Source organism: Bombina bombina, chromosome 1 (genome assembly GCF_027579735.1).
Source record: "Bombina bombina isolate aBomBom1 chromosome 1, aBomBom1.pri, whole genome shotgun sequence".
Taxonomy (NCBI): Eukaryota; Metazoa; Chordata; class Amphibia; order Anura; family Bombinatoridae; genus Bombina; species Bombina bombina.
Window position 1 is genome coordinate 196,218,250 of NC_069499.1, and position 27,955 is coordinate 196,246,204.

The 27,955-nt window shown below is 38.5% G+C and overlaps 1 protein-coding gene across 6 annotated transcripts in view; it reads right to left on the reverse strand.

Moving 5' to 3' along the window:
• RPAP1 (RNA polymerase II associated protein 1) overlaps positions 1–27,955 on the reverse strand; it is a 227,147-nt gene that overhangs the window by 87,899 nt on the left and 111,293 nt on the right. For all 6 annotated transcript variants that reach the window (XM_053697817.1, XM_053697819.1, XM_053697814.1 and 3 more), the window contains exons 10-12: positions 24,611–24,712; positions 24,079–24,246; positions 18,543–18,737 (exon numbers count right to left, since the gene is read on the reverse strand). In XM_053697817.1, coding sequence (XP_053553792.1) covers positions 18,543–18,737; positions 24,079–24,246; positions 24,611–24,712 — 465 coding nt within the window. The remainder of the gene's footprint in view (positions 1–18,542; positions 18,738–24,078; positions 24,247–24,610; positions 24,713–27,955) is intronic.

Here is a 27,955-nt window from a genome sequence, read left to right on the forward strand (position 1 = left end):
AAGGTAAAATCAAAAAAGAAAAATTAAGATTTAACCCCTTCATGCCCGGCATAAGTGTTTAACATTGGATGCAATCACATAATTTCAATTTGTTGCTAGGTACGCCCCCAGTCCAATCTTGAGTTCGTCAAAAGGGGAAGGCTGCAGGATGCCTTATAAGCTAGGACGTTCCATGGAATGTCCTAATGGCATTAAGAGTTAAGAAGGTTTACTGAAATCCACAATCATATAAGCAGTCACAATGACGAATGTGTGCCCTCCTGCCTTAAAAAAAACAACTGCACTAAGTTGTTCCTGAATTAATAAGGCAATATAGTGCAGCATTTATAACTTAAAGTGACATTTAACTGCTGGGCACAACTACTTTAAAATGGCTACTACTCACTTTGATATTGTTTTTCCTTCGGTTGCCGCAGCCCTTCTTAAAGCCATGTTCCTATTTTAACCCCTGAAAACTTGTAATAGCGTAAAGTATGAAGAGGCAGAGCTTCAGTATCTGGCACCTTTAAGCTATTAAAACATGAGAACTGACATGGTGAGTAGTTACTATTCTTTTGTAGTTGTGCTCATCAGTTTAATGTTCCTTTAAGGCAGCAGGGCACACATTTTAACTTATGGCTGTCATACTATCATGTTTTTAGCATAAGTATTCTTTGAATAAAAGTTAATTTTTATCATAGGTAACTAGTTACAACCTTTCTTATACCAATCTATTTTGGCTCAGAAATCGTTATATGAGTAACTCTGGTGCACAAAATATCTACTTATTTAGCATTAACAAGGCAATCCACAAGATATTATAATGGTTGTCACCCATATTCATATATCCATACAACATTCTATTTATTTAATAGGTAACTAATCCCAGATTTAGAACATATGCATTTACATTATCTTTCAACTAAACATTATGAGCCAGATTACGAGTGGAGTGCTATTTAACGCTCCCGCTCGAGGGTTAACTGTGCTAGAAGTAAGCTTTTTGCTCTCATATTATGAGTTGAAAGTCGACAAGTGCAAAAAGCAAAAGTTAGAATATTGTGTGCACTTTCACGTATTCCCCCACAGAAGTCAATGGAGCAAAAGTGGGGGGGGGAACACTAACATCCTAATCGAGCACAAAACCGATTGCTTATTCTAATGTGCGCTAACCCGACATGAAAATATAAATACCTTTTATTCCAATGTTCTTCACATAGCAGAATATATTATATTCATTCATAAATACATATTTCTGCATATTACAGAGTAATGTCTAAGAGAAAAGGAATCTCTTAGGCAAGAAAAAGATTGCACTTTGTAGCACTTCTGTCTCCCTGTAGTAGAAACTGTACTATTTCCAAAAGGTGACTGCTTGTACTCGATTAAAACATAACTTTTATTAACACCATATGTTAAAAGAAACACACTGCCAAAATTTAAAAACACGTGGAGGATTCAAAATTCTAATATAGAAATAGATTAATTGTATTTATCCAATTATTATTCAACTGTTGTGCACATGTATTGTGTACAGGGTGTTACCACAAGATCGTGTGACTCCAGAAGTCAAATGAGAAGGGTGGCATCCACCATATGAGAAATTGTAGACAACATAAGAGGACAGAAGCGCCACATGGCCAATATTGTATGATAAGGTATGGAAGATAACAGCAGTGTAAAAACACACTCACATTTGGTGAGACACCCCTAGTGGTGTAGAAGATGCAGCCTGGGATCAATACAGTCACCCAGCAGACTAATCTCCAATGACTGGTCAGCAATCTGCTAGAATTTTATATTTTAATAAAGTAAGTTGTTATACTTACCACTTGCTGCCAGACCTCTTTATTAGCCACTGAACTACTTTTGGATTGCTGGGAGTTCCTGCCTTACCGGGTATCAGTCTACTGGGTGACTGTTTGATCCCAGCTTGCCTCTAGTGCACCAAGGGAGGTGCTTCACCAAATGTGAGTATATTTATCACCATATACTGTAACATTGTTCAGACAATACTAGGCCATATTGGCGCTGTATCTGTTTTACCATCTACAGATTGCTGACCAGTCATTGGAGATTAGTCTGTTGGGTGACTGTATTGATCACAGGCCGTGTCCTCTAAACCACTAGGGGTGTCTCACCAAATGTGAGTGTGTTTTTACACTGCTATTATCTTACATACCTTATCATACAATATTGGGCCATGTGGCGCTTCTGTCCTCTTATGTTATCTACAGATTTATGATCCAGGATCTGGACCTTGATCCTTTTTCAGACAGCTGCCTTGATCCTCATTATCATCCGTACCTGTTTGACATCATCGTGTCTGGTTACTTGGGACTTTACATTTTTTATAAAGTTATTGTTGTATTACTCTTTTTATCATATGCTTTTGTATTATATGTGTTTATATATGTTCTGATTTGATCTGTTCACATCTACCATATTTTTTATTTAAGTGTTAATATATATATCGCTGTGTTCAGCATTGTTAAAAAAATTTAGTTTGCCAAGGGCGCCCCCTATATATTTCTATCTTCTCCTCTCATATGAGAAATTGGACTGAGCAAAAAGTTCACTTATGTGAAGTATTCAGTATTTTATAATGAAAATCTCAATTATTTATGGTGTATACAGTATTTTGTAATGAAATCACTATTCCCATAGGGATTAAGTCAAAGTTTTAGGTTTGAACATTTATATTAACACGAACTGGATATTGAGAGATTTGCATATAGTATATATTGATAGTATATACTAATCAGTTACTAAGATGAACTTTCAAAAGGTTTTAAGTATATAGGTGTTTGTAGTGTAATATTGTCTCCAGAATGACAGTATTGAGCACTATTCCCATAGAAATTCACTCTGGGTTATTAGTTCAAATGTGGATATTGGACTAGTACTAAAAGGTAGAATAGTATATATGAGGCTTCTATTAATGATACATATTCATCAAATACAAGGATGCACTATCTTTCTATGGGAATAGTGCTCAATACTGTCATTCTGGAGACAATATTACCCTACAAACACCTATATACTTAAAACCTTTTGAAAGTTCATCTTAGTAACTGATTAGTATATACTATCAAGATATACTATATGCAAATCTCTCAATATCCAGTTCGTGTTAATATAAATATTCGGACCTAAAACTTTGAGCTCGGAAGCGCCATCACACCATTATATCACAAAGGCAACCCTGCAACACATGCTGGCTACTCAGGAAATCCAACTCTCCTCTGCGGAACTGAAAAAGGAAATTTCAGAGATTGGCGAGAGAGTTGAAGCACTTGAGCGGAAACAAGATGATCTAGTTGTCGATCAAACGAACCTGCTTACCTACTCTGAAACCCTAGCGGACCAGATGACCCAACTTGAATTTAAGATGGCGGACATAGAAGACAGATCTCGCAGGAACAACATCCGGTTCCGAGGCATGTCAGAAGCTGTAGAGACCGCTGAACCGCAGCCTTTTTTGAGAGAACTGTTCACAGAATTCGTGGGTTCCCCGGAAGGGTTAACTGACACAATGGAAAGAGCCCACAGAGTCTTAAGATCACGGTCTGCTCCTGCTGACAAACCAAGAGATGTAATTGTGTGCTTCCACAGTTACATTTATAAAGATAAACTAATGCAAGCAGCCTTTAAAAGACCGACTCTGCCAGAGAAATTTAAGGACATACAACTCCTGCCTGACCAGTCAGCTCATACGTTACAGTATCGCAAAACTACCAACAAATCACTTTAGCTCTCAGGAAAGCTAATATTAAATATCGTTGGGGACATCCTGTAAACCCGGTGGTTACCAGAAATAACCAAAGCCATACAATATCCACAATCCCTCAAGGCATGGCCCTTCTCACCACCTGGGGTCTGCACTCAGACCAACCCCCAGCCTCCCAACCTACCTACCCAAAACTGAGAGCTTCAGCTCCCGAATGGTCCATCAAGGAACAAAGAGCAAAGAAACCTAAAACTAACCCACCGTAAACTCAGGATTGATTACCCCCACTGGAACTTAATAAAGAACTACTGAACCTGGACGGTTCATCTGCTCTTACCAGTATATAGCAGAGACTCAAGTTAAAGACAGAGAGCCTATGAGTAACTTGTAAGTTGTATTGTTTGTTTGTTCATCACGTTACTGTTAATTTGTAGACACATCTTTAGTATAATTATAGGTGCAGTTTAGTTCAAATATTTACTGCGGAGCAGGGTTCGCCCTACTGACCTCTGTTCCTGTTCATTGTTCTCCCCCCCCCCCCCCATAGGTAGCCCACGCTAGGGCTTCATCAAAGCGGACTATTTTCGCTAACTCCCTCCCTTTACCCTCTACCTAACCCCCCTACCCGCCTACCCTTACCCACCCAACCCCCTCTAACTGACTCAGACCTCCCGCTACAGTCTTCTATGCCCCCCCTGAAAATTTTAACCCACAATGTTAGAGGTTTAAACTCCCCACACAAGCGTAGTCTATTGGCCAGATCGCTCAAATTCCACAACCCCGATGTGGCCTTCCTCCAAGAGACACATTGGTCTCTAGACAATACCCCCGGCTCAATATCCAAAGACTACACTATCCTCGAATACACCTCCTTCCTAAAAAAGGCCAGAGGTACAGCAATCCTAATTCATAAAATAATAGCTTATGAACAAATTCAAGTCCTAAAAGACCCTCAGTCTAGATTTATAATCCTAACATGTAAACTGGATCATATTGACCATACTTTAGTCTCTATCTACCTCCCTAACTCACATCAACCTAGACACCTCAAACGAATCCTACTTAAAGTTGACCGAGTGAAAATAGGTAGAGTCCTACTGGCGGGGGACTTCAACGTGACCTGGGACCCATCACTAGATAGGAAAAAAACCACCTGTACCAAATATCCCATCCCCTCTGCACAACTTTCCCATAAATTTAGACAAATTATCGCTCAATTTCACTAATACGATATATGGAGATCACTTCACCCTAGAAATAGGGATTACACTCACTTCTCACATCCCCATAAAACCTACTCTAGACTTGATTATGTTTTTTGCTCAGCAGAAACTCTTGACCATGTTAAACATTCTAACATTTCCCTATGCCCATGGTCTGACCATGACCTAGTCACAGTGACCTTCCGCTCAATAGAAAAAAACAATGTGAGACTCTCCTGGCGCCTCCAACACCATGTCCTTCAAGATGCTGCCTTTAGGGAAACACTCAGAAAAGATATCATATTATATTCTCAATCTAATGACAACAGGTCAGAGATGATACACTATGGGGTGCGGCAAAAGCCACTTTTAGGGGCCTTATACTTAAGAGACAATCTTACCTAAAAAAACTCTCCGGCCTCCCCCTTTCTAGATCCCATATTGAGCTACGCCGGCTAGAACTCCTTAACAGAAACACTCCCTCGGATAGTACCACAGACCAAATTGCAAAGGTCAAAAACCATATTAACCAGCTAGAATTGAAGCGTACCCAAGCAAACTTATTTAAGTTGAAACAGATCTCATACCATAAGAGTAACAAAGCTGATACACTTTTAGCAAATAAGCTTAAAAACAGGGCGAGTACATCAAGAATCCACCATATCCAATCTGGAAACCAGATATATTGAAAACCCTCAGAGATAGGTACATGCTTTGAAAAATTTTACTCAAAACTATACAATTTGGAAAACTCCTCAGACCACCCATTAGCCCCTACCACTAATATTCGTCTCTTCCTAGACAACCTAAATCTCCCCTCAATGTCATTAGAAGACCAGGAAACACTTACATCCCCCTTCACTCTCCACGAAATCAAACATGTAATAACACATTTGAAAGTCTTTAAAGCCCCAGGCCCAGATGGCTACTCGGCATCTTTCTACAAAACATATAGAAATGAACTAGCCCCACTACTCCTTAGATTTTTTAATCAAGCTAGAGGGGAGGGTAAGTTCACCAGAGAATTCCTAGAAGCCACAGTAATAACTATTCCCAAACCACAAAAAGACCCATCTCTTTGCTCCAATTATAGACCAATATCTTTAATAAATTTGGACGTCAAAATTTATGCTAAGCTGCTTGCTACTCGCATCTCAAAACTACTCCCACAACTTATAAACTTGGATCAAGTAGGGTCCATCCCGCACCGCAAGGGACCTGACAACACTAGGCGACTGCTAAACATCTGCACAGAATCTACTAGACTTAACAAACCATTCTTTGTATTCTCGCTAGATGCAGAGAAAGCTTTTGATCGCGTACGATGGCCCTACCTATGGGAGGTCCTCAGGACCTTCGGCTTCCCCGACCAAATTATTAAGGCGATCCAGGCACTCTATTCTACTCCCTTGGCAACAGTCAGGGGCCTAGGGTTTCTCTCACCCTCCTTTCCAATATCCAACGGCACTAGACAGGGGTGCCCCCTTTCACCTCTGCTATTTGCCCTTGCGATTGAGCCGCTAGCTGAGCAAATCAGACTAGACAATAAAATAGATGGTATCCGTTTACATGGCACTATTCATAAAGTAGCGCTATTTGCTGATGATATAACAATATTCTCCTCAGACCCCATATCTTCATTCCCAAGACTGAAGGAAATCCTAGAAGCTTTTGGCCACATGTCCCTTTATAAATTAAACATAGATAAAACCGAAATCTTTACCTGGGGATTTCCCCAAGACACGATTAACACCCTTCAAGCCCAACATAGAGTCCAATGTACCGATTCCTACATATCCCACCTAGGAGTTAAAATATCTAATAATATCCCGTAGATGATTAAAGAAAACTATCTACCACTGTTATCCGAGTTGCGCACTCTGAAGGATAAATGGGATTACACTTACATATAGGCAGATTAACGGCCCTCAAAATGTCATTCCTACCCAAAATTACCTATCTCTTTAGATGTCTCCCTTTTCGAATTCCAGGATATCTCTTACACCAATTTCAGAGCGAATTCACAAAATACATATGGCAACATAAACCCCCCAGAGTAGCACATAAAATACTTCAAAGCCCTCTCAGCAGGGGAGGAATTGCCTCTCCCTCAATTCTACGATATTATGAAGGAGCGATGCTCACCCATATATCACAATGGGGTGCCAAGGAATCCCCTAGTAAATGGAAAACTATGGAACAAGCCTCACTACCGAACCACATATATCTATCTGATCTAATCTGGATCCCTCCCCATTTACGGCGAACCGCAGACATCAGTAATCCTATAATACGAGAATGTCTTGCTATGTGGGACAAATTGAGGCACTACCCACATATTGCCTGATACCCCTCACCTATCACCCCCCCCCTAACGGGTCTTCTCCAAGGATTACCTGACTCTCACCCACACGGGTGGGCCCAAGTTGGAATTAGGACAGTCTCAGACCTCTGGATTACCTCCCCAACCTCGCGTTTCATAACACTTACAGAACTACAGACTGAACTCACTCTGCCCAGACATATGACTTATGAGTATACAAGGTTGAAAAGCTTCCTCCTTAGCTGGTGTTTTAAACCTGACCAACATCGACCTTGAACACCTTGGGAAACAATCTAGCAACAAGGCAGCAAACTGCACAGACCCCTTTCAATTCATTACTTACTAATAGGGAGTTCAGATCCTGAGAATAAGCTTTCTCACTTACTCAAATGGGAATCATCCCTGAACATGACTATACCCCCACAGACATGGCAACATGTAATCTCCCTTACTAAGAAAGCTTTACACTGTGTCACCCTCTTTGAAACATATTATAAAATCCTAACGCACTGGTACCTCACCCCCTCTAGACTTAGTAAAATGTATGAACCTTCTTCACCCTTGTGCTGGCGTAATTGTGGGAAAAGAGGAGATTCATTACACATATGGTGGGAGTGTCCTAGGCTAAGACCCTTATGGAATATCTGCTTTCGGACACTAACTAGTTTGGGTATAGCGCTCCCCATAGCCCCCTCAAACGCCCTTCTTCACATAGGTATACTTGACTTACCCAAACATCAAGCGTATCTGTGTATTTATTTGCTCACAGCTACTAAAGCGGCAATAGCCAAAGCATGGAAAACTACATCTCCCCCAAAATGGTCATACATTCTAAACTACATGGCATATATCTATAACATGGAGAAACATATCTTCTACACCTTAAATAACTCAGACCTATTTGAATTGATTTGGGCAGACTGGCAAACAAGGTATGACACTACTTGGTCCCCGAATACTGGGATTAACGTAAATTAGCTATCTCTACATTACTTATTCCAAAGACAAGAATTTCCTCTTAACCTCCTATAACCCAATCTCTTCCCCCCCCCTCCCACTTTCTCTTTCCTCTCCTTCCCTTCCCCTCCTCATACCTCACCAACCTATTCATTTTGAAGAGAATTATATTATGTTTACTTTGCATAATTTTCACTAACATCAGCCTTAAAATGTTTGAAATATTTAGATCAATGGTTTACGTGATTTATAGGAGCCTGCGTGCTCCAAGTACAATTTCTGTTTTATTCCTGTACTTAAAAGTAATTTATCTTAATAAAATCATTTAAAACTTAAAAAAAAAAAAAAAGCAGCGTTAAGAGGTCCTAACGCTGCTTTTTAACTTGTTTTTTTATTGGGGGGGGGGGGGGGGTTATTTTCATAGGGCCCATAGATTAGGCGTAATTAGTTTAAATCTTTGATAATTTCTTTTTTGTTTTGTGTAACTTAGAATTTATTTATTTTTTGTAACTTAGTTGTTAGTTTTTTGTAACTTAGTAATTTTTTAGTGTAGATTTAAATTATTTGAGTAGGGTTAGGTTTCTAAATATATAATATAGTTAATTTAATTTGTAGTTTAATGTAATTTAGTCTAATACTTAAGGTAGACTAATTATTAGTTTAATATAGTTTATTATAATTTTAGTATAATAGTTAGGGTAGATTAATTATTAGTTTAATATAATTTTAGTATAATAGGGTAGATTAATTATTAGTTTAATATAGTTTAATTTAAATCTAAAGGCAAGTTTAAATTTATTATAAGATAGGGATGAGTTAATATTTAATGTAAAGTTAGCGGGTTGTTAGGTTTAGGGGTTAATAGTTTAATTTAGTTTATGGCGATGTGGGGGGGGTTAATAGGTTTAGTAAGTGGTAGTGATGTGGGAGGCCAGGGGTTTAGGGGTTAATACATTTATTTAGTTGCGGTGGGATTGGGGAGCGGCGGGATAGGGGTTAATAACTTTATGTAGGTGGCGGCGGTGGCGGGAGCAGCAGATTAGGGGTTAATAATTTATTTAGGTGTAGGGACGGCAGATTAGGGGTTAATAACAATGTAGGTGGCGGGGCAGCAGCTTAGGGGTTAATAAGTATAATGTAGGTGTGGGGGCAGCAGAATAGGGGTTAATAAGTACAATGTAGGTGGCGGCGGTGTATGGGGTGGCAGATTAGGGGTGTTTAGACTCAAGGTACATGTTAGGGTGTTAGGTGTAAACATAACTTTTATTCTCCCATAGGAATCAATGGGATATCGGGCAGCAGTGAACATGAGCTTTCGCTGCTTTCAGACTCCTATTGATTCCTATGGCATCCACCGCCTCCAGGGCGGCGGATTGAAAACCAGGTACGCTGGGCCGGAATAGTGGCGAGCGTACCTGCTAGGAATTTGTTAACTAGCAAAAGTAGTCAGATAGTGCCGAATTTGCATTTGGAACATCTGAAGTGACGTAAGCATCGATCTGTGTAGGACTGAGACCGGCAGATCGTATAATTTCTACTTTTGCCGGTCTGTAGGCATTGATAACTAAGGGGAATCAGGCTTGCCACAATTACGCTGCGGAATTCCAGCATATTTGCGGATGACGGCTTGATAAATAGAGGCCATGGTGTTAATAAAAGTTATGTTTTAATCGAGTACAAGCAGTCGCCTTTTGGAAATAGTACAGTTTCTACTACAGGTAGACAGAAGTGCTACAAAGTACAATCCTTTTCTTGCCTAATAGATTCCTTTTCTCTTAGACATTACTCTGTAATTCTCATTTTTCTGCACAAGCACTCTAGCCTAAGTACATTTCTAGAATAGGGCATCCCTTTGAATTTGTGTAGTGCTATTGCAATTCTCCTCTTTTGTGTACAATATTTCTGTATAAATCTGATGGTATTTTGGTACAATATATATCTATACCGATTTTATATTTATATATACACCCGCAATAAACCCCTTATCGCTTGCGCGTAACTATTAGCCCTCCACTCGTAATCTGGCCCTATGTGATTATCTAACCCTCAATTTCACTGTAAGACACCTACAATCCATTTGTACATGTAGAGTGGTTGGAAGTTTTTTATTCTAGAAAAAAAAAAATTCCACTGTACATTTTTTGAACATAAAATTTATTTTTAAGGCCATTCAAGAGAAAACTGGATTTAGAGTGAATGCAGTTAAATAAAAAAATAAATTACAGTTTAAAAGATTCTGCTGGAGAAAGGACAGTGTAAATATTTATTCTAAACCAAAAAACATACTGGCAGGGTAGATTTATAGTCCTCATGTTTTAGGGGATATTCTATCTCTTCACTCAGACAAGATGATATAAAATGATCCTCCAGAACTGCAAGAACCCTATTGAAATTCTAAAAAGCCAGATTTTGCTATACTTCTCTAAGGGGAATTCCCTGAACTTCTGTATGTGAAGGAGAGACAAGTCCAATGTAAAATAGTACTGCATGACATGAGAGTTCTGCTGCATTTACACTTTGTGCTTTGTATTTTATATTACTTTAGACTTCAGATTAAGTTTTATTACATTTAAACTTTTTATTTAGGATTGGGATTTTACAAATTATGATTATGCTTTTACAGTTTCTGTTTAACTTTAACAAATTAGGATCAAAGTTTGTATATTTATGTTTATCTTTACAAATAACATTTCACTTTTTATTTCTTCTATTTAAAATAAAAAACTGAAAAACTGACAGCTTCACTAGTTTTAGAGAGAAATTATAGTGCAGACATTACAGGGGCTAAACTCACTGAATTCTATAAGTCCAGAGAGATGAGAGATGCCTTCCATAGAAAGTAATAAGGCTTTCTGGGATACAGAATTTCACAGGGGAAAGAGACATTAACTGGAGAACACATGGGGCTGGTTTAAAGGCTCTCTTTGCACCTATTATAAATAAAACGGAAATGTTTTACTACAATTTAACATGCTTTTGTCTCTAGTTTAGTATATATATATTACTTTCTGTCAGATAAAGAAGTGTATTGTGAATTCTGAGAAAACTTCACCTGTATACAGCTGGCGAGATAAATCAGTTAGACCAGGTTGTGTAAAATGCTTACAGTATTTGAAAAGAATTGTTAGAGAGCTTCAGACATATCCAGAGAACATATCCAGAGAGTAAAATGTAAAAGATACATAGAAATATATAAAGTATGATTATAATTTGTTAACGTAACAAAGAGACGTTAAAAACACAATAAGAGTTTGTAAAATCCCTGCTGTATCTTAATCTAAATGTATGAAAATATAAAAGAGAAGCTTAAAGATACATGAAACCCAATTTTTTTCTTTCATGAGTCAGATACAGCATACAACTTTAAATAACTTTCCAGTTTATTTCTATTATCTAATTAGAACAAAAGAAGAAAAAAAAGAGCGCACACGCTACTCTAAGTGTAGCAATTTAATATGAAACAATGTCATGCAAAGTATAAAAACACTTACAAGATATAAAAACTTGAAAAAAATTGAAGCAATATAAGTACATGGGGACGGGGACGGGAAATACAATCACTTCTCCCAGAATAACTCCTGGGGATCTTTGCTTGTCCTCCCTGTCGTTTGGATGTTCCTGCGCTCCTCTTTGGCGTGTTTGGTCGTGTAGTCAGCAGTTAGAAGCAGCCGTTATCCTGATACACACTCACAACAATGGAGTTAGTCCTAAAAACGCTCAGAAGGGACCCTAAGGAAGCCGGCAGTGGAAACACAGTCTCTTTACGCGTTTCGTCTGGACCCGACCAGACTCTAACTGGAAATCCAGAGTTCAGTGAAGGGCTAAACTCAAAGGTTTTCTCAGAATGGAAAACAAAAGGTTTGGAATATTTATTGCAATGTCTAGAAGCACCAAAAAAGGAACCTTCCACTTGTCACTTGTAATTGGCAACCTGCAGCTTGTAAACTCATCTACAGAGAATGGTTTACACAACAATGAGTAGGAACAAGGGCAGCAGGGTGGCTACCAGTCTATGGTTCTGCAGGGTAGCCACCCTGCTGCCCAGCCCTTGTTTACACTCACTGTCGTGTAAACCATTCTCGGTAATTGAGTTTACAAGCAGCAGGTTTCCAATTACACCCACAGTCCTTGATTAAACCTAGCACCACCTACCTAACTAACCTGATGTCCCCACCCATAGCTGCTTTTCTGTCTTCTTTCTAAAAATTAAAGCAGACGAGCAACTGACCGATCGCCAAGAGCACTTTCAAAAGTGGAATTTCTCTCCAAACAGGAGAATATTTTTTCATCAGGCATTAAATGAGAAATCAACATTTTTTACAAGAGGTCACTGAAAGTTCATGACCAGGTAAAATACTCGAAAGGAATTAAAAAAATGTCTGGCACGTGCATTAGGCTATCATAATGACTAATTAAAGGGTCAGTTTACCCAAAATATGTTTCTCCCCTTTAATTTGTTCCCAATGACCCATTTTACCTGCTGGAGTGGATTAAATTGTTTACAAGTAGATTTTTTTACTCTTATTTCTGCATTTGAAATTTACCCTGTGGTTTCCCTACCTTTACTGAAAGTTTCTATACTTAAGTATAGGCTATTGACAAGCTATATAAACACAACCGACAGAAGAAATTACACTCCCAGTGGGGTGTAGGTGAGATACCTTATAAAATGTTAATTTTTCATTTTTCTCTTTATGGGCCCAATTCTCTAAAACTCTCAGGTCTGGCGTAATTTTATAAAATGCCTGGTCAGTATTTTGAGACCCCTGAGTGATTGATTTAAAGACAATTTTTTACCTTAAGAACTATGTATCTCATAAAAGGGAGTTCACTTATATGCCTTATGTTAAACAGAGACACTTGCTTTTCAAGACAATACTCATTAAAATAAGCTGATGATTTACCGGACAGGACGCATTCTCTGTGAGTTCTGCATAAGAGGGGGCGTGTCCGAACAGCGTACCAGACAGGACGCATTCTCTGTGAGCTCTGCATAAGATCCTCTCTAATCCGCCGATTACAGAGCTACAACAGCAAAATCATCTTCACCAAACTTCAATCAATAGCTACATAGTAGTATGTGGCTATTTTTCAGCTTATGCATGCTGTTTTAATGACTCCAGGGCAACAGATCGGCAGTTTGAGGCCCCCCGGACCCACCTGGTTACCAGTGCTGGCAGCAGACACCTGCCTTACTGAAAAAATCACCAATATCGAATAACACAGCATTTCTTTACTAAACCAGCAGCTTAACGGAACTTTGAATCACAACCCACTCGCCAGAAGACTGCTCCAAAATGGCGACTACATGAAAGGACGATCTAACACAGTTTCTGGATTAGCGCTTTGCTAAATTAGAGAACCTGCTATACAAGCTCTATCAAAGATCCCTACCTAGAGACGTTATCGAGCGCATGGTAGCAGAAGCGCCTGAACAGAATGTTTTGCAAGACGCAACTTACGATAACAGCCAGAAGACACAGGCAATAGAGATGACGCTCCCTCCCTCACATACCCTCCCGACAGGCACAGAGGACAGAGAACCAGCTAGAACCCCTCAAGAGGCTCTGCGTTACCCCAGCACACTGCTGCTTGTGCAAGCACTTAAACATCAAGAGCCTCTAGTTATGAATGCAACTACCTCATCTGATCCAGCGTAGCAGGGAACATCAGAGACACAATCAGAAGCTGCAGGGAACTCATCTGAAACTATGCCGCAGACCCTCAAAAATACCAAACAACCCTACCTCTGGAACACTTCTTGATCGCATCTTGTTGCAGACCACCTTCAAGCAGCAGCAGACAACTAGCACTTAAACTCCCACACATAATCCACTGGGTAGACATACCCCCCACAAACTTACTATTCGCTATCAAGGGGCAAACATGGCACTCATCTAATATAGCTGCCCAAGCGATCACATATTTTGAAAAGGGCTAAAGATCACTCTCAAGCTGCATTACTGACACTACCCCGAAGAGATAATTTGCAGAGAGAGATCACTAAAGATATGTGTTCTCAGTGTCAATTATATATAAAGAAAGGTAAATTGTTTTCTAGGTGACGAACCCGAGTTATCTGTTGTTTATGTTAGGGTGATCACTATATAAGGGCTCTCCATCTGCACTTGATATTCCCCTCTACATACTCTCCAAATTTTGGGCACATTTAACGCTCTCAGGAGCAATTAGCGTTATTAGCGCGTTTCCTCACAGTTTTATATTTTAATGTTTTTCTCTCTTAAGTTCCTATCTCTTAGAAAAGGTTATTGATTTGCTGCAACTCTTAACACCACCTTGAAGCTTTAGTCCCGGTAACACTAAACATCATCACTTACATAAGATTTATTGTACAGCCAGCATGGTCACATCCACACTTATAGCACTCTCAAATGCGGGACCGAGGAAATACATGCTTACCTGTAATGTATCACTACTAATATATTTTTTGCTGTAAGGTCCTAATCACACAATTGTAAAGCTCCATAATACACTGCTCAGTTACATGTTTTTAATGCTCACAAATGTAATTTTTTTTTTATTATATGTAAATCATACACAGATTATAATCTTTTTAAGGGAGCAACCGATTGCATTGTAGTAATGGTGGTAACACTATTTTCATGATAAATCATTCTGTTCCAATAGCCTCAGTTATCCGTTTAAGCCCAATGTTAAAGAGAGAGCCCGCTTGTATATAACCAACAAGATACATTGCTGTGTATATATTGTTCATGCAACCTTCCCTCTTCACGGCCTGCGGCCGGAGAGGTGTGGAGGAGGAGACACACACTTATACACACAGTGCATAAAATTACCCGACAATTGCATATACATTGAACTATCAGAGAGTAGGTAAGGGAACAATCTCTCAGTTAAAGCTGAGCCTTCATCAAGCGGAGCTCAAAAGTTTAGAGATGAATAGACTATTGATTTTTCACCCGGTAGATACAAGATGATACCACCATAGAGTAGTGATGTTGCTTATTTTATCTTATATGCCCATAGAGTCATTTAGTTGTCGCAAACAACCTTTACATGCTACTACACCCAAAGGGACCCATGGTTTGACCTAGCCATACACAGCATGAGCTTCAAATAAATGCTCTCAGCACTTTTCCATGCAATCTATCTGTTCACAGGAGCGTGCTTGTAATTACTTATAAGGTTGCAGCATATAGTTCTGGTGGTATGATCCTCCCCATATCTGCTGTTCGGCTGATCATGTCAGTATAACATCCTTTTTAATTCTCCTTGTCGAGATACAGTTGTTCCGTTTTCTTATTATCTTGCTGTATATAATAAAAACCCCTAACCTTGGACTACTATAACATCAGAGGTTCATGAGTGACCGTGTCAAAATAAGGGGATAAAAATGAGGACTATATTCTCTTGAACATGTGAAAATCTAACAGATATGATGTAACTATATAACATGTTTGAATATTGTGTTGTAAATATTTTGCATACAAAGAGAGAAGCGCTCTACCAGGAACGAACAACAGCTCAGTGGCTTATTCTATGGTGATTTACCACCCGGAAGCAGCCTCTTTTAGACCAGTTGTGCTTTTCACAGAAGAAAACTTTCCTGAAGTATATCAGTCTGATCCCACCAAGTAAGGTCAGTCCAGCCCCGAAATACCAGGCAATTCTCCTCTGAACAAGGAACATGACAACCTCAGACGAAGCTATTATGCTATTGTTTGTTCCCAGGTTGAGCGCTTCTCTCTTTTTATTTATGCAAATTATGACACTTGGGGAAGTCTCCCTAAGTGTGATGCGGGAATCCAGACATGGACCCGTTGCTCAGTGTGCCTAGAGGGATATAGCTGCACTTCACTGACGAGGCCCACAATAGGCCGAAACGTACATCTGGGGTTTTGCTGTTTCTCTTGTTCAGAGGGGGATTGCCTGGTATTTCGGGGCTGGACTGTACTGTGAAGTCAGGATCAGACTGATATGCTACAGGAAAGTTCTTCTCTGTGAAAGGCACATATTGAGCAAAAAGAGGCTGCTTCTAGGGTGGTAACTAGCCATAGAACAAGCTATTATGCTATTGTTCGTTCCCAGGTTGAGCGCTTCTCTCTTTTTATTTATGCAAATTATGACACTTGGGGAAGTCTCCCTAAGTGTGATGCGGGAATCCAGACGTGGACCCATTGCTCAGTGTTGTCAGTATATTTATGAAAATCTTAGCAGTATTCTCCAAACAATGTGTGAGTATTTGGCAGGGAATATATTTAACAATCTTCCTTTAGACTGAGCCCACAATCAATATACTTCTACTAAGACAACAAATAAAATTAATATAAATACCTGAACTCTTTTATTTAGATAATATCCATGAACATATTGAAGTATATTTGCAATAAAAGGAAATGAAATAACTTTTTATGCGCTTGAGAACTATTTAAATATGCTATGCAAAATTCATACACGCTCATCTTAAAAACCCACCTTATTTATAAATAACCTTTAACATCCAAGCAATACAATTTTAAACAGTGTTCTTAAACAATAGGATAATATATATATTCTGCTATTTAACTGCAATTTATCCTAATACAATATTGACTTAAAACACCAGAACTTTCACAGATAAATCACTTAGTCTACCAGATACAAATTTAAATAATACCTAGGCTGGGATTACCAATTTAAAATACAATTTATTTATTTGACTCTGCCAGGCCCAGCAATAGTAATTGTTTACTTTAAATGCTTGCATACAAATAGGTAGGCTAAGAGCTATCTAGGATAATGACACACAGTTTAAAAGTATAATCTGCTCTTTAAATCTATTAACTGTAAAGGCTATGCATATGACTTATCTTACAAAACCCAGAAAACTGTATCTTTAAACTGCAGTGACTTTAAAATATCACATGTAATTAGCAGTCCTTTTCTTATACTCTATATATATATATATATATATATATACGTTACCAAAATGATATCCAACTTCCCAAAATGATATCCAACTTCAAGATTTTTCACACCTCATATAAAATAAGTGTAATTGCAATGGAATAGGAGAAGTATGGCCCACTTTGTTTTTATAGTTTGACTGTGTCCCACGCAAAACAGTTTCAGTCAGTTACAAAACTCTGCAGCCAGTCTTTTGTTTTCCAAGGCCTTCATTGCCCCACATGGGGTCAATCCACGAGTAGTTGTAAAAGTCTTAATACAGCACATTTCCTGTAAGTACTATGCTTATCCAACTATTTTAGATTTTATCCTTTTAAGTGATGGTCTTAAATTGGGTAGACCAAATGTTTTAGAGTCATAAAACTGCATATAGTCAAATGAGCATGGTCACTGAGTCAGTTCCTTTTGGAAAATGTCTGTGTGCTCACACCGCAGGGGTCGTGCTTCAAAAGGCTATGCTGATTTCCAATCCTGATAAATGTGTATTCACCCAGCTCTCATCTTGTAGGGGGTTTTGAGTTAAATCCTGACATCAGAACTTCTATTCTACAGCACATCTGATAAAATAGACGGCTTCATATATATACACACATCCTTTTTATATTATTTCATTTACGTATATATATATATATATATATATAATGTAATTTACCTTTACCCTGACAGTGTGCCTAGAGGGATATGGCTGCACTTCACTGACGAGGCCCACAATAGGCCGAAACGTACGTCTGGGGTTTTGCTGTTTCTCTTGTTCAGAGGGGGATTGCCTGGTATTTCGGGGCTGGACTGTACTGTGAAGTCAGAATCAGACTGATATGCTACAGGAAAGTTCTTCTCTGTGAAAGGCACATATTGAGCAAAAAGAGGCTGCTTCTAGGGTGGTAACTAGCCATAGAACAAGCTATTATGCTATTGTTCGTTCCCAGGTTGAGCGCTTCTCTCTTTTTATTATTGTTGTAAATATATCTACTGTGTTGTCCTCAATAAAAATGTAATTAATAAAAAAAAATAATAATAATAATAATAATAAGCTGATGATTTTTCCCTACATGACGGCAAGGTTTTTAAAGTCGGGCACTAAGTATTGGGCTTTGGTTTACAGACAGATAAAAGTTAGCATGTGTGTGTACACAAAGTGATAAAATTATGAGATCTGATTTTAACTGCAAGCTCAACTATTTTAATAGGTTATTGTTTCAAAGCACAAACCAGCTATTTCATATACACAAACAAGCAGGCAAATGCAATTTCTCATACATTTTATACTCTGCAGCTGGTATACACAGCTGGTATACCAATCATTGGAAATATATTAGGAGAAAAACAATTTTACGGTATACTGTGGCTTTAAACTTACACTTTAGAAGGAAATATAAGCAGACTCAATGTGGGAATGTCATTAGACAAGTGAAACCACACTGACCTTTACAGCATCATAACGAGCCACATCAGGGTCAGACTTTTTTTCTTCCTTAGCCTTTTTTCTTTCCTCTTTTCCAGCCTCCCAAAGCATAGCCTCCTCCTCATCATCATCGTCTTCATCCTCCTCATCTTGAGTAGGGATAAAAGGGAAAACATTTGTCCCTTGGTACCACGAGAATGTCATATCTAGGTAATCCTGTTTCAGAAAGTGAAGGAAAACAATTAGGTCTTAAATCATAGTGTGAAATTCACAATTGCAACCCTTATTCAAGAAGTTAGTTCCGTGAGTAAACCTTAAGGAACATGAAAGTCAAAATGATACTTTGATGGATCAGATGGTATTCTATGTTGAAAAGCATACTTAGGTAGATAGCGAGCATGAACATTTCTGGAGCACTACATGATAGCAAACACTTCTGCCATCTAGTGATCTTGCAAATGTATAACATTAAAAGTATTTTAAAAAAATGCTGCCATTTAGTTCTGCAATCACATGCACGCTCCTGAGCCTACCTTCCTAGTTTTCAAAACCAAGAGAACAAAGTAAATTTGATGACATAAGTAAATTGGATGTTGTTTTAAAGTGTACACTCTATCTGAATCATGACAGAAAACTTCTGGGTTTCATGTCCCTTTAAGAGTAGTATTTAGTATCACATGTACTGTTCTCTTTGTTGAAATGCATACCTAAAAAGGCTTAGGAGGAGCAATGAACTACTACTAGGAGCTAACTGGAGATTTAAGGTTACACGCATCCCTCTTGTCATTGGCTCACCAGATGTGACCAGCTAAGTCCCAGTATTATATGAACGGCATTTTAATTTTTTTATATATATATATATATACATACATACAAACCAGTGGCATATTATGGCTTAGGCCAACAAGGCCGGTGCCTAGGGCAGCTGATTTGGGATGGGCAGCATATCTTTCCTATCCTCTCTCTAAAAGCCAGCATACAGTACAGTGGGCTATAAAGTGCAGGCTTTTATAGAGAAGACAAGGCACGTGCGCTGATTAAGGTCGCTCTTTACAGGCAGTGCTCCTTTAAACCGTTGCTTAATTTAGAGCCGCCGACGATTTTGCAGTGGAAGCGTTCTTGGTGAGAAACTTGACCGTGGATATGCTTCTAAGGTGAGACTGGAGGAGAATACCTTGTACTCCCCTTATCTGTGGTGGGTCTGCCAGCGCAGTGCTTATTGCAGGCCTTAGTAGCTAAAAGACTGAATGTGTCTGTGCACTGCTTAGATCAGTTTATGATGTCTAATCATAAACTCTCAATGCTAATGTATGTTAGCTACTAATAGCTAGCTTTCTCTGCATTCATGAACCTGTGTGTGTGTGTGTGTGTGTGTGTGTGTGTGTGTGTGTGTGTATATATATATATATATATATATACACAAATATATATATATATATATATATATATATATATATACACACACACACACACATACACACAGTATATATATATATATATATATATATATATATATATATAAACACACACATACATACACACACAAATATTATTCTATGCAATATATATGTGTGTATATATATATATTTATATATATTATACTTTATTTATGAAGCGCCAACATATTCTGCAGCGCTGTCCATGGATACAATTCATTTAGATTAAAAAATGATAAAAAACTTGTAGGATACAGGACAAAATGTACAAACACATACAGGAGGAATTGAGGGTATATATATATATATATATATATATATATATATATATACACACACACACATATACATACAGTGGATATAAAAAGTCTACACACCCCTGTTAAAATGTCAGGTTTCTGTGATGTAAAAAAAAGACCAAGATAAATTATTTCAGAACTTTTTCCACCTTTAATGTGACCTATAAACTGTACAACTCAATTGAAAAACAAACTGAAATCTTTTAGGTAAAGGGAAATAAAAAAATAAAATAATATGGTTGCATAATTGTGAACACCCTTAAACTAATACTTTATTGAAGCACCTTTTGATTTTATTACAGCACTCAGTCTTTTTGGGTATGAGTTTTTCAGCATGGCACATCTTGACTTGGCAAGATTTGCCCACTCTTCTTTGCAAAAACAATCTAAATCTGTCAGAATGTGAGGGCATCTCCTGTGCACAGCGCTCTTCAGATCACCCCACAGATTTTGAATTGGATTCAGGTCTGGGCTCTGACTGGGCCATCCCAAAACTTTAATCTTCTTCTGGTGAAGCCATTCCTTTGTTGATTTGGATGTATGCTTTGGGTCGTTGTCATGTTGAAAGATGAAGTTCCTCTTCATGTTCAGCTTTCTAGCAGAAGCCTTAAGGTTTTGTGCCAATATTGACTGGTATTTGGAACTGTTCATTATTCCCTCTACCTTGACTAAGGCCCCAGTTCCAGCTGAAGAAAAACAGCTCCTTTAATGTTGCTGTAGGCCTCTTGGCAGCCTCCCAGACCAGTTTTCTTCTCGTCTTTTCATCAATTTTGGAGGGGCGTCCAGTTCTTGGTAATGTCACTGTTGTGCCATATTTTCTCCTCTTGATGATGACTGTCTTCACTGTGTTCCATGGTATACCTAATGCCTTGGAAATTCTTTTGTACCCTTCTCCTGACTGATACCTTTTAACAATGAGATCCCTCTGATGCTTTAGAAGCTCTCTGCGGACCATGGCTTTTGCTGTAGGATGCGACTAACAAAATGTCAGGAAAGACCTACTAGAACAGCTGAACTTTATTTGGGGTTAATCAGAGGCACTTTAAATGATGACAGGTGTGTACTGACTCCTATTTAACATGATTTTGAATGTGATTGCTTAATTATGAACACAGCTACATCCCCAGTTATAAAAGGGTGTTCACACTTATGCAACCATATTATTTTAGTTTTTTATTTTTATTTCCCTTTACCTAAAAGATTTCAGTTTGTTTTTCAATTGAGTTGTACAGTTTATAGGTCACAATAAAGGAGGAAAAAGTTCTGAAATGATTTATCTTTGTCTAATTTTTTTACATCACAGAAACCTGACATTTTAACAGGGGTGTGTAGACTTTTTATATTCACTGTATGTATATATATATATATATATATATATATATATATATATATATATATATATATACACACACACACATACTGTACATTTACACACACAAATATTGTATGCAATGTATATGTGTGTGTGTGTGTGTATATATATATATATATATATATATATATATATATATATATATATTATTTTTTTTTTTATCTTTCTTGTGCATTTTTATACTTAGTTGCCCACAACCAGGCTTTGAACTAAGGAGTCTATAGGAATTCTTTTAGATAATAGAAAGTCTTGATTAGCTTTTCTGCTGGAACAGCATATAAGTGCCGTCTTTAAAAAATACTATTAAAAACAGAGGCACCGGGCACTTTCATTCATTAAACTGATCCTCAGCCCGCAGCTGCTCTGTACTTAGCACAGCAATGAAGAAAACAGCTTCCTCCAAATGTTGTGTGCACCCCAAGGCGTCCAGCTCATGAGGCCATGCAACGATTGGAGGAAGCCGGATTCGTCATCGATATGCCAAGTACAGCAGAAGAAGTGGGCGAAAGATCGCTGGTCTGGTTTTGCTAAAGAAAAAGGTAAGTATTAAAAAAAAACTTCAATGTAAAGTTTAATGAATGAAAGTATTTTCAAGTATTTTCAAACACGGGGCACTCATTCATAAAAATTTACATTCACTTTTAAATTGAATCCTCGATATGAATCAAGAAAAAACAAAGTGGATTCAATTTCCCTTTAAACAACAATTAGCTCTCTGAATATTATCAGCACTTCCTATAACAAACATTAAGGCCAGGCAATACTACAGAAATTAAATATTGCACCTTAAAGGGATAGTTTAGTCAAAATTAAACTGTTGTGATTCAGATAGTAGAAAAAGGCAGGTAGGTGACAGCAAAAAATGATTTATTGCAATGTTACATAGACAAGCAAACAGGCGACTTTTCGGGAGACAACCCCTTAGTCACGCCAGTGATTCAGATAGAGCATGCAATTTTAAGCAACTTTCTAATTTACTCCTATTATCATTTTTTCTTTGTTCTCTTGGTATCTTTATTTAAATGTAAGCTTAGGAGCCGGACCATTTTTGGTTTAGCACCTCAGTAGAGCTTACTGATTGGCGGCTACATTTAGACACCAAACGGAAACCCAGGTTCTGAACCAAAAAAGGGCTGATTCTTATGCTTACATTACAGCCTTTTTTTTAAAAAAAAAAAAAAGATACAAAGAGAACGAAGACAATTTGATAATTTATAAACTAATAACCAAGCTTGTGCATTATTTTACAATCTGTATATTTAGCACACATGCCTCTTTTACAGTCCTCTAACAAAACATATCATTTTACTATTCTTATTTATATGTAATCAATAAAAAAGAAAGCTAGGATTTTAACAAATGTTCTGCTCTTTGATCAGAATGACACTGCACAAAGCTTAGGTGCATTGTTAATAAGTAACTTGCTAGCCCTCTTGGGAAAGGTAGAAACTTTATGAAAGTAAAAGGTCTTCAGTGTATACTCTTCTTCCACCCCCTTCTAACCACATATTCATCTATATATTATGTGCTGGGAACATAATCCACTTTGTGGTCAAAACAGCATTCTCCTTAGAGTAACACAATTTAAAGCAGACTTAGAAACTGTATAGATTCCAAGTCATATAATGTTTATGGTGAGCTGTATTGTTGATATTTGTCATACATTTAAGGCAGATTTACGTGTCATTCTAGCAAGTGGCTAAGCATCTGGACACTTCAACAGGACTATCTGGTGCTGATTTGACTCAAGTAAGAGCTCCTGCATATGCAACAATCTCCAAATGAGTAGAATGCTACAGCTGCCCCCCACTACCAACACTAGCCCTAATAGCCATCCACTTTTACTTGAGAGGAACATTTTTATTTAAATTCTCTTTCCAGTGTGTATCAAAGGGACATTTAACTGCTGAGTACAACTACAATAGAATGGTTACTACACATCATGATACTGTTTTTCCTCCTGTGTCTACAGCTGTCTTCAAAGTCTTCTCTTGTTTTAACCCCTTATAAAATCAGCTAATGAAGCTCTGCATCTTCACACTGGGGGGCGCCATCTTGAAGCTTATATTTGTTATGTAACAAAAAACTGCAAAAAAATGAATGTTTCCACCCTCTATTATGTGAGCTAAACGCTAAAGTGAAAGATACAGCTGTCAAAAACCCGGCATCATCACAGATTTGTGCACTGGTTCTGTCACAAGATGCAACAAAACGCAAGCTACAAGATGACAATGTCCATTATAAATTGCAGAGCTTACCAACTCGCTTCTGTAATGGGTTAAAATAAGAGAATGTCTTTAAAGAGAGCTGTGAGTAGAGGAGGAAAGCAATAATATGGTGAGCTGTAACCATGTTACTGGAGTTGTATCCAGCTGTTAAATGTCCCTTTAATCTCTGCATTTATTGGCACGTGTGGTGTTAACACAGTGTACAGTATATGTTTTACCTACCTCATCATCAGGTGACACAAGCAAGGAATATAGACTATGAACAGATGCAGCAATGACATTTTCTGCAGAATCATCTATAGAATAGCGCAGGAGGAAGAGAAAACCAGCATCCAAAAGCAGCCGCAGGACACTGCCCTTCAGAGAGGAACTGAACTCCCCCTGCCTTGCCTTCCAAAGAGCAGAGACATCAGACATCAGTATATGAATATTCACTTACTATTGCATTCATTTATTTTTAACTTTTCATTCTCTAGATTTTTACACATGATTTACAGAATTACAAAGCTCTTACACAGTTATAAAAAGGAGAACTGAATTAAGAACTGCTTGATGAAAAGGCTTGTAGAGCATACAGAATAAAAACCATAGGTCAATACATTTTTATCTACTGTGTAATCACAAATATATATATAAGCATACCCCAGTTCTACAAGTAGAGGTGGTAACATTTGGGTAGTAATGTGATTCAATGTTTCACACACTTTTTTAAGTGTTATCTGCAGGAAAAGAAACAGATTGTTGTATTCCTTACCTTCTGAACAATCCTTCCAAGCACTTGTTGGGAAAGAGCCCTTTGTTGGATAAACTGACTGCGAGAGAGATGGAAGAGTTCCTGAAGTGAGTACCCAGCTCTCTATAAAAGATGATTAGTAAAGAATGAGAAGCAGAAACGAGTACCCCACTAAGTGCTCATGTCAATCAGATGTATAAATAATAAAAAAAAATAATAAGAGAAATGGTCTCTTAAAAAAAAGTTGTGCCAATGTAATAACAAAAATGAAGTGGCAAGTCCGCCTAATTTTTTTAATTCGGGTTTCACAATTCACATTTAATAAAAAAATAAATTATTACTATTATGATCAAAAAAAGAAAAAGGAAAAAGAACAAACTGTAAATAAGACCCTGGCCCTGTATCCCCACTGTCATCCCCATAGCCTTATCAAACCCCAGTCTGGGGGACCAAGAGATTACATTATCACTAGAGGCAAAATAAGTATGCTATTAGCACAGTGAACGCTTACTTCTACTAAATTAAGTAAATTCATAATACATAACCTTTATTAGATCTACAAACATAAAGAGACAGCAGATTACTAAACTGATGCCTTGAATTTAAAACTATTCCTATTTCTTACTGTACCTTCCGTACAAGTTATTAAAGATATATTTATATAATTACACATGGGAGTGACAGTGGAAACACATAATTTATTCTTACCCGATAAATTCCGTTCTTTCTTGGTGGTGACAGTCCACTAAAATTCTTACTTGTGGGAATTCATCTCCTGGCCACAGGAGACAGAGACACCCTACAACAAATCGCTCCTAGTTCCCTTTCCCTCTCAATAGTATGTATAGCCCAACAATAGGAGGAAGAAGTAAGAAAGATAGTAGGGAAAAAGGTGTGAACTAGAACTTCGGCCAACCTGAAAAAAACAAAATTTATGCTTACCTGATAAATTTCTTTCTCTTGCGATGTATCGAGTTCACGGATTCATCCAATACTTGTGGGATATTCTCCTTCCCAACAGGAAGTGGCAAAGAGAGCACCCACAGCAGAGCTGTCTATATAGCTCCTCCCCTAACTCCACCCCCCAGTCATTCGACCGAAGGCTAGGAAGAAAAAGGAGAAACTATAGGGTGCAGAGGTGACTGAAGTTTTATAATAAAATATACTACCTGTCTTAAATAGACAGGGCGGGCCGTGGACTCGATACATCGCAAGAGAAAGAAATTTATCAGGTAAGGATAAATTTTGTTTTCTCTTGCAAGATGTATCGAGTCCACGGATTCATCCAATACTTGTGGGATACCAATACCAAAGCTTTAGGACACGGATGAAGGGAGGGACAAGACAGGTACCTTAACGGAAGGCACCACTGCTTGTAGAATATTTCTCCCAAAAATAGCCTCCGAAGAAACAAAAGTATCAAATTTGTAAAATTTGGAAAAAGTATGAAGCGAAGACCAAGTCGCCGCCTTACAAATCTGTTCAACAGAAGCCTCATTTTTAAAAGCCCATGCCACCGCTCTAGTAGAGTGAGCAGTAATCTTTTCTGGAGGCTACTGGCCAGCAGTCTCAAAAGCCAAATGGATGATGCTTTTCAGCCAAAAAGAAAGAGAGGTTTCCGTAGCTTTTTGACCTCTCCTCCTTCCAGAATAGACAACAAACAATGAAGATGTTTGACGGAAATCTTTAGTTGCTTCTAAGTAGAACTTTAAAGCACGCACCACATCTAGGTTGTGCAACAGACGTTTCTTCTTGGAAGAAGGATTAGGACACAGAGAAGGAACAACAATTTCCTGATTGATATTCCTATTAGAAACAACCTTAGGAAGAAATCCAGGTTTGGTACGCAAAACCACCTTATCAGCATGGAAAACAAGATAAGGTGAGTCACACTGTAAAGCAGATAATTCAGAAACTCTTCGAGCCGAAGAGATAGCTACTAAAAACAGAACTTTCCAAGATAAGAGCTTAATATCTATGGAATGCAAGGAACCCCTTGAAGAACTTTAAGAACTAAATTTAAACTCCATGTCGGAGCAACAGGTTTAAACACAGGCTTGATTCTAACTAAAGCCTGACAAAACGCCTGAAAGTCTGGAACATCTGCCAGACGCTTGTGTAAAAGGATAGACAAAGCAGATATTTGTCCCTTTAAGGAACTAGCTGATAATCCCTTCTCCAATCCTTCTTGGAGAAAAGATAATAGCCTAGGAATCCTGATCTTACTCCATGAGTAACCCTTGGAATCACACCAGTAAAGATATTTATGCCATATCTTATGATAGATTTCTCTGGTGACAGGCTTTCGAGTCTGAATCAAGGTATCAATGAGGGATTCAGAGAAACCACGCTTTGCTAAAATCAAGCAGTCAGACGCAGAGAAAGCAGGTTTGGATGCTTGAAAGGACCTTGAATCAGAAGGTCCTGCCTCAGCGGCAGAGTCCATGGTGGGACGGATGACATGTCCACCAGGTCTGCATACAAAGTCCTGCGACGAGGAAGGAGATGGAATGGAGGAAACACATAGGCCAGGTTGAAGGACCAGGGCACTGCTAGAGCATCTATCAGTACTGCCTGGGGATCCCTTGACCTGGACACGTAACAAGGAAGCTTGGCGTTCTGACGAGACGCCATCTGATCCAATTCTGGTGTGCCCATAGCTGAATCAGTTGGGCAAACACCTCCGGATAGAGCTCCCACTCCCCCGGATGAAAAGTCTGACGACTTAGGAAATCCGCCTCTCAGTTCTCTACCCCTGGGATATGGATTGCTGAAAGATGGCAAGAGTGAGTCTCTGCCCATCGGATTATTTTGGAAACCTCTATCATTGCTAGAGAACTCTGTGTTCCCCCTTGATGATTGATATAAGCTACAGTCGTGATGTTGTCCGACTGAAATCTGATGAATTTGGCCGCAGCCAGTTGAGGCCACGCCTGAAGCGCATTGAATATCCCTCTCAGTTCTAGAATGTTTATCGGCAGGAGAGTCTCCTCCTGAGACCATAACCCCTGTGCTTTCAGGGAGTTCCAGACTGCACCCCAGCCCAGTAGGCTGGCATCTGTCGTAACTATGACCCACTCTGGTCTGCGGAAACACATTCCCCGAGACAGGTGAACCTGTGACAACCACCAGAGAAGAGAATCTCTGGTCTCCTGATCCAGATCTATTTGTGGAGATAAATCTGCATAATCCCCATTCCACTGATCGAGCATGCATAGTTGCAGTAGTCTGAGGTGTATCCGAGCAAACGGAACTATGTCCATTGCCGCTACCATTAGTCCGATTACCTCCATACACTGAGCCACTGAAGGCCGAGGAATGGAACGAAGATCTCGGCAGGTGGTTACGAGTTTTAATTTCCTGATC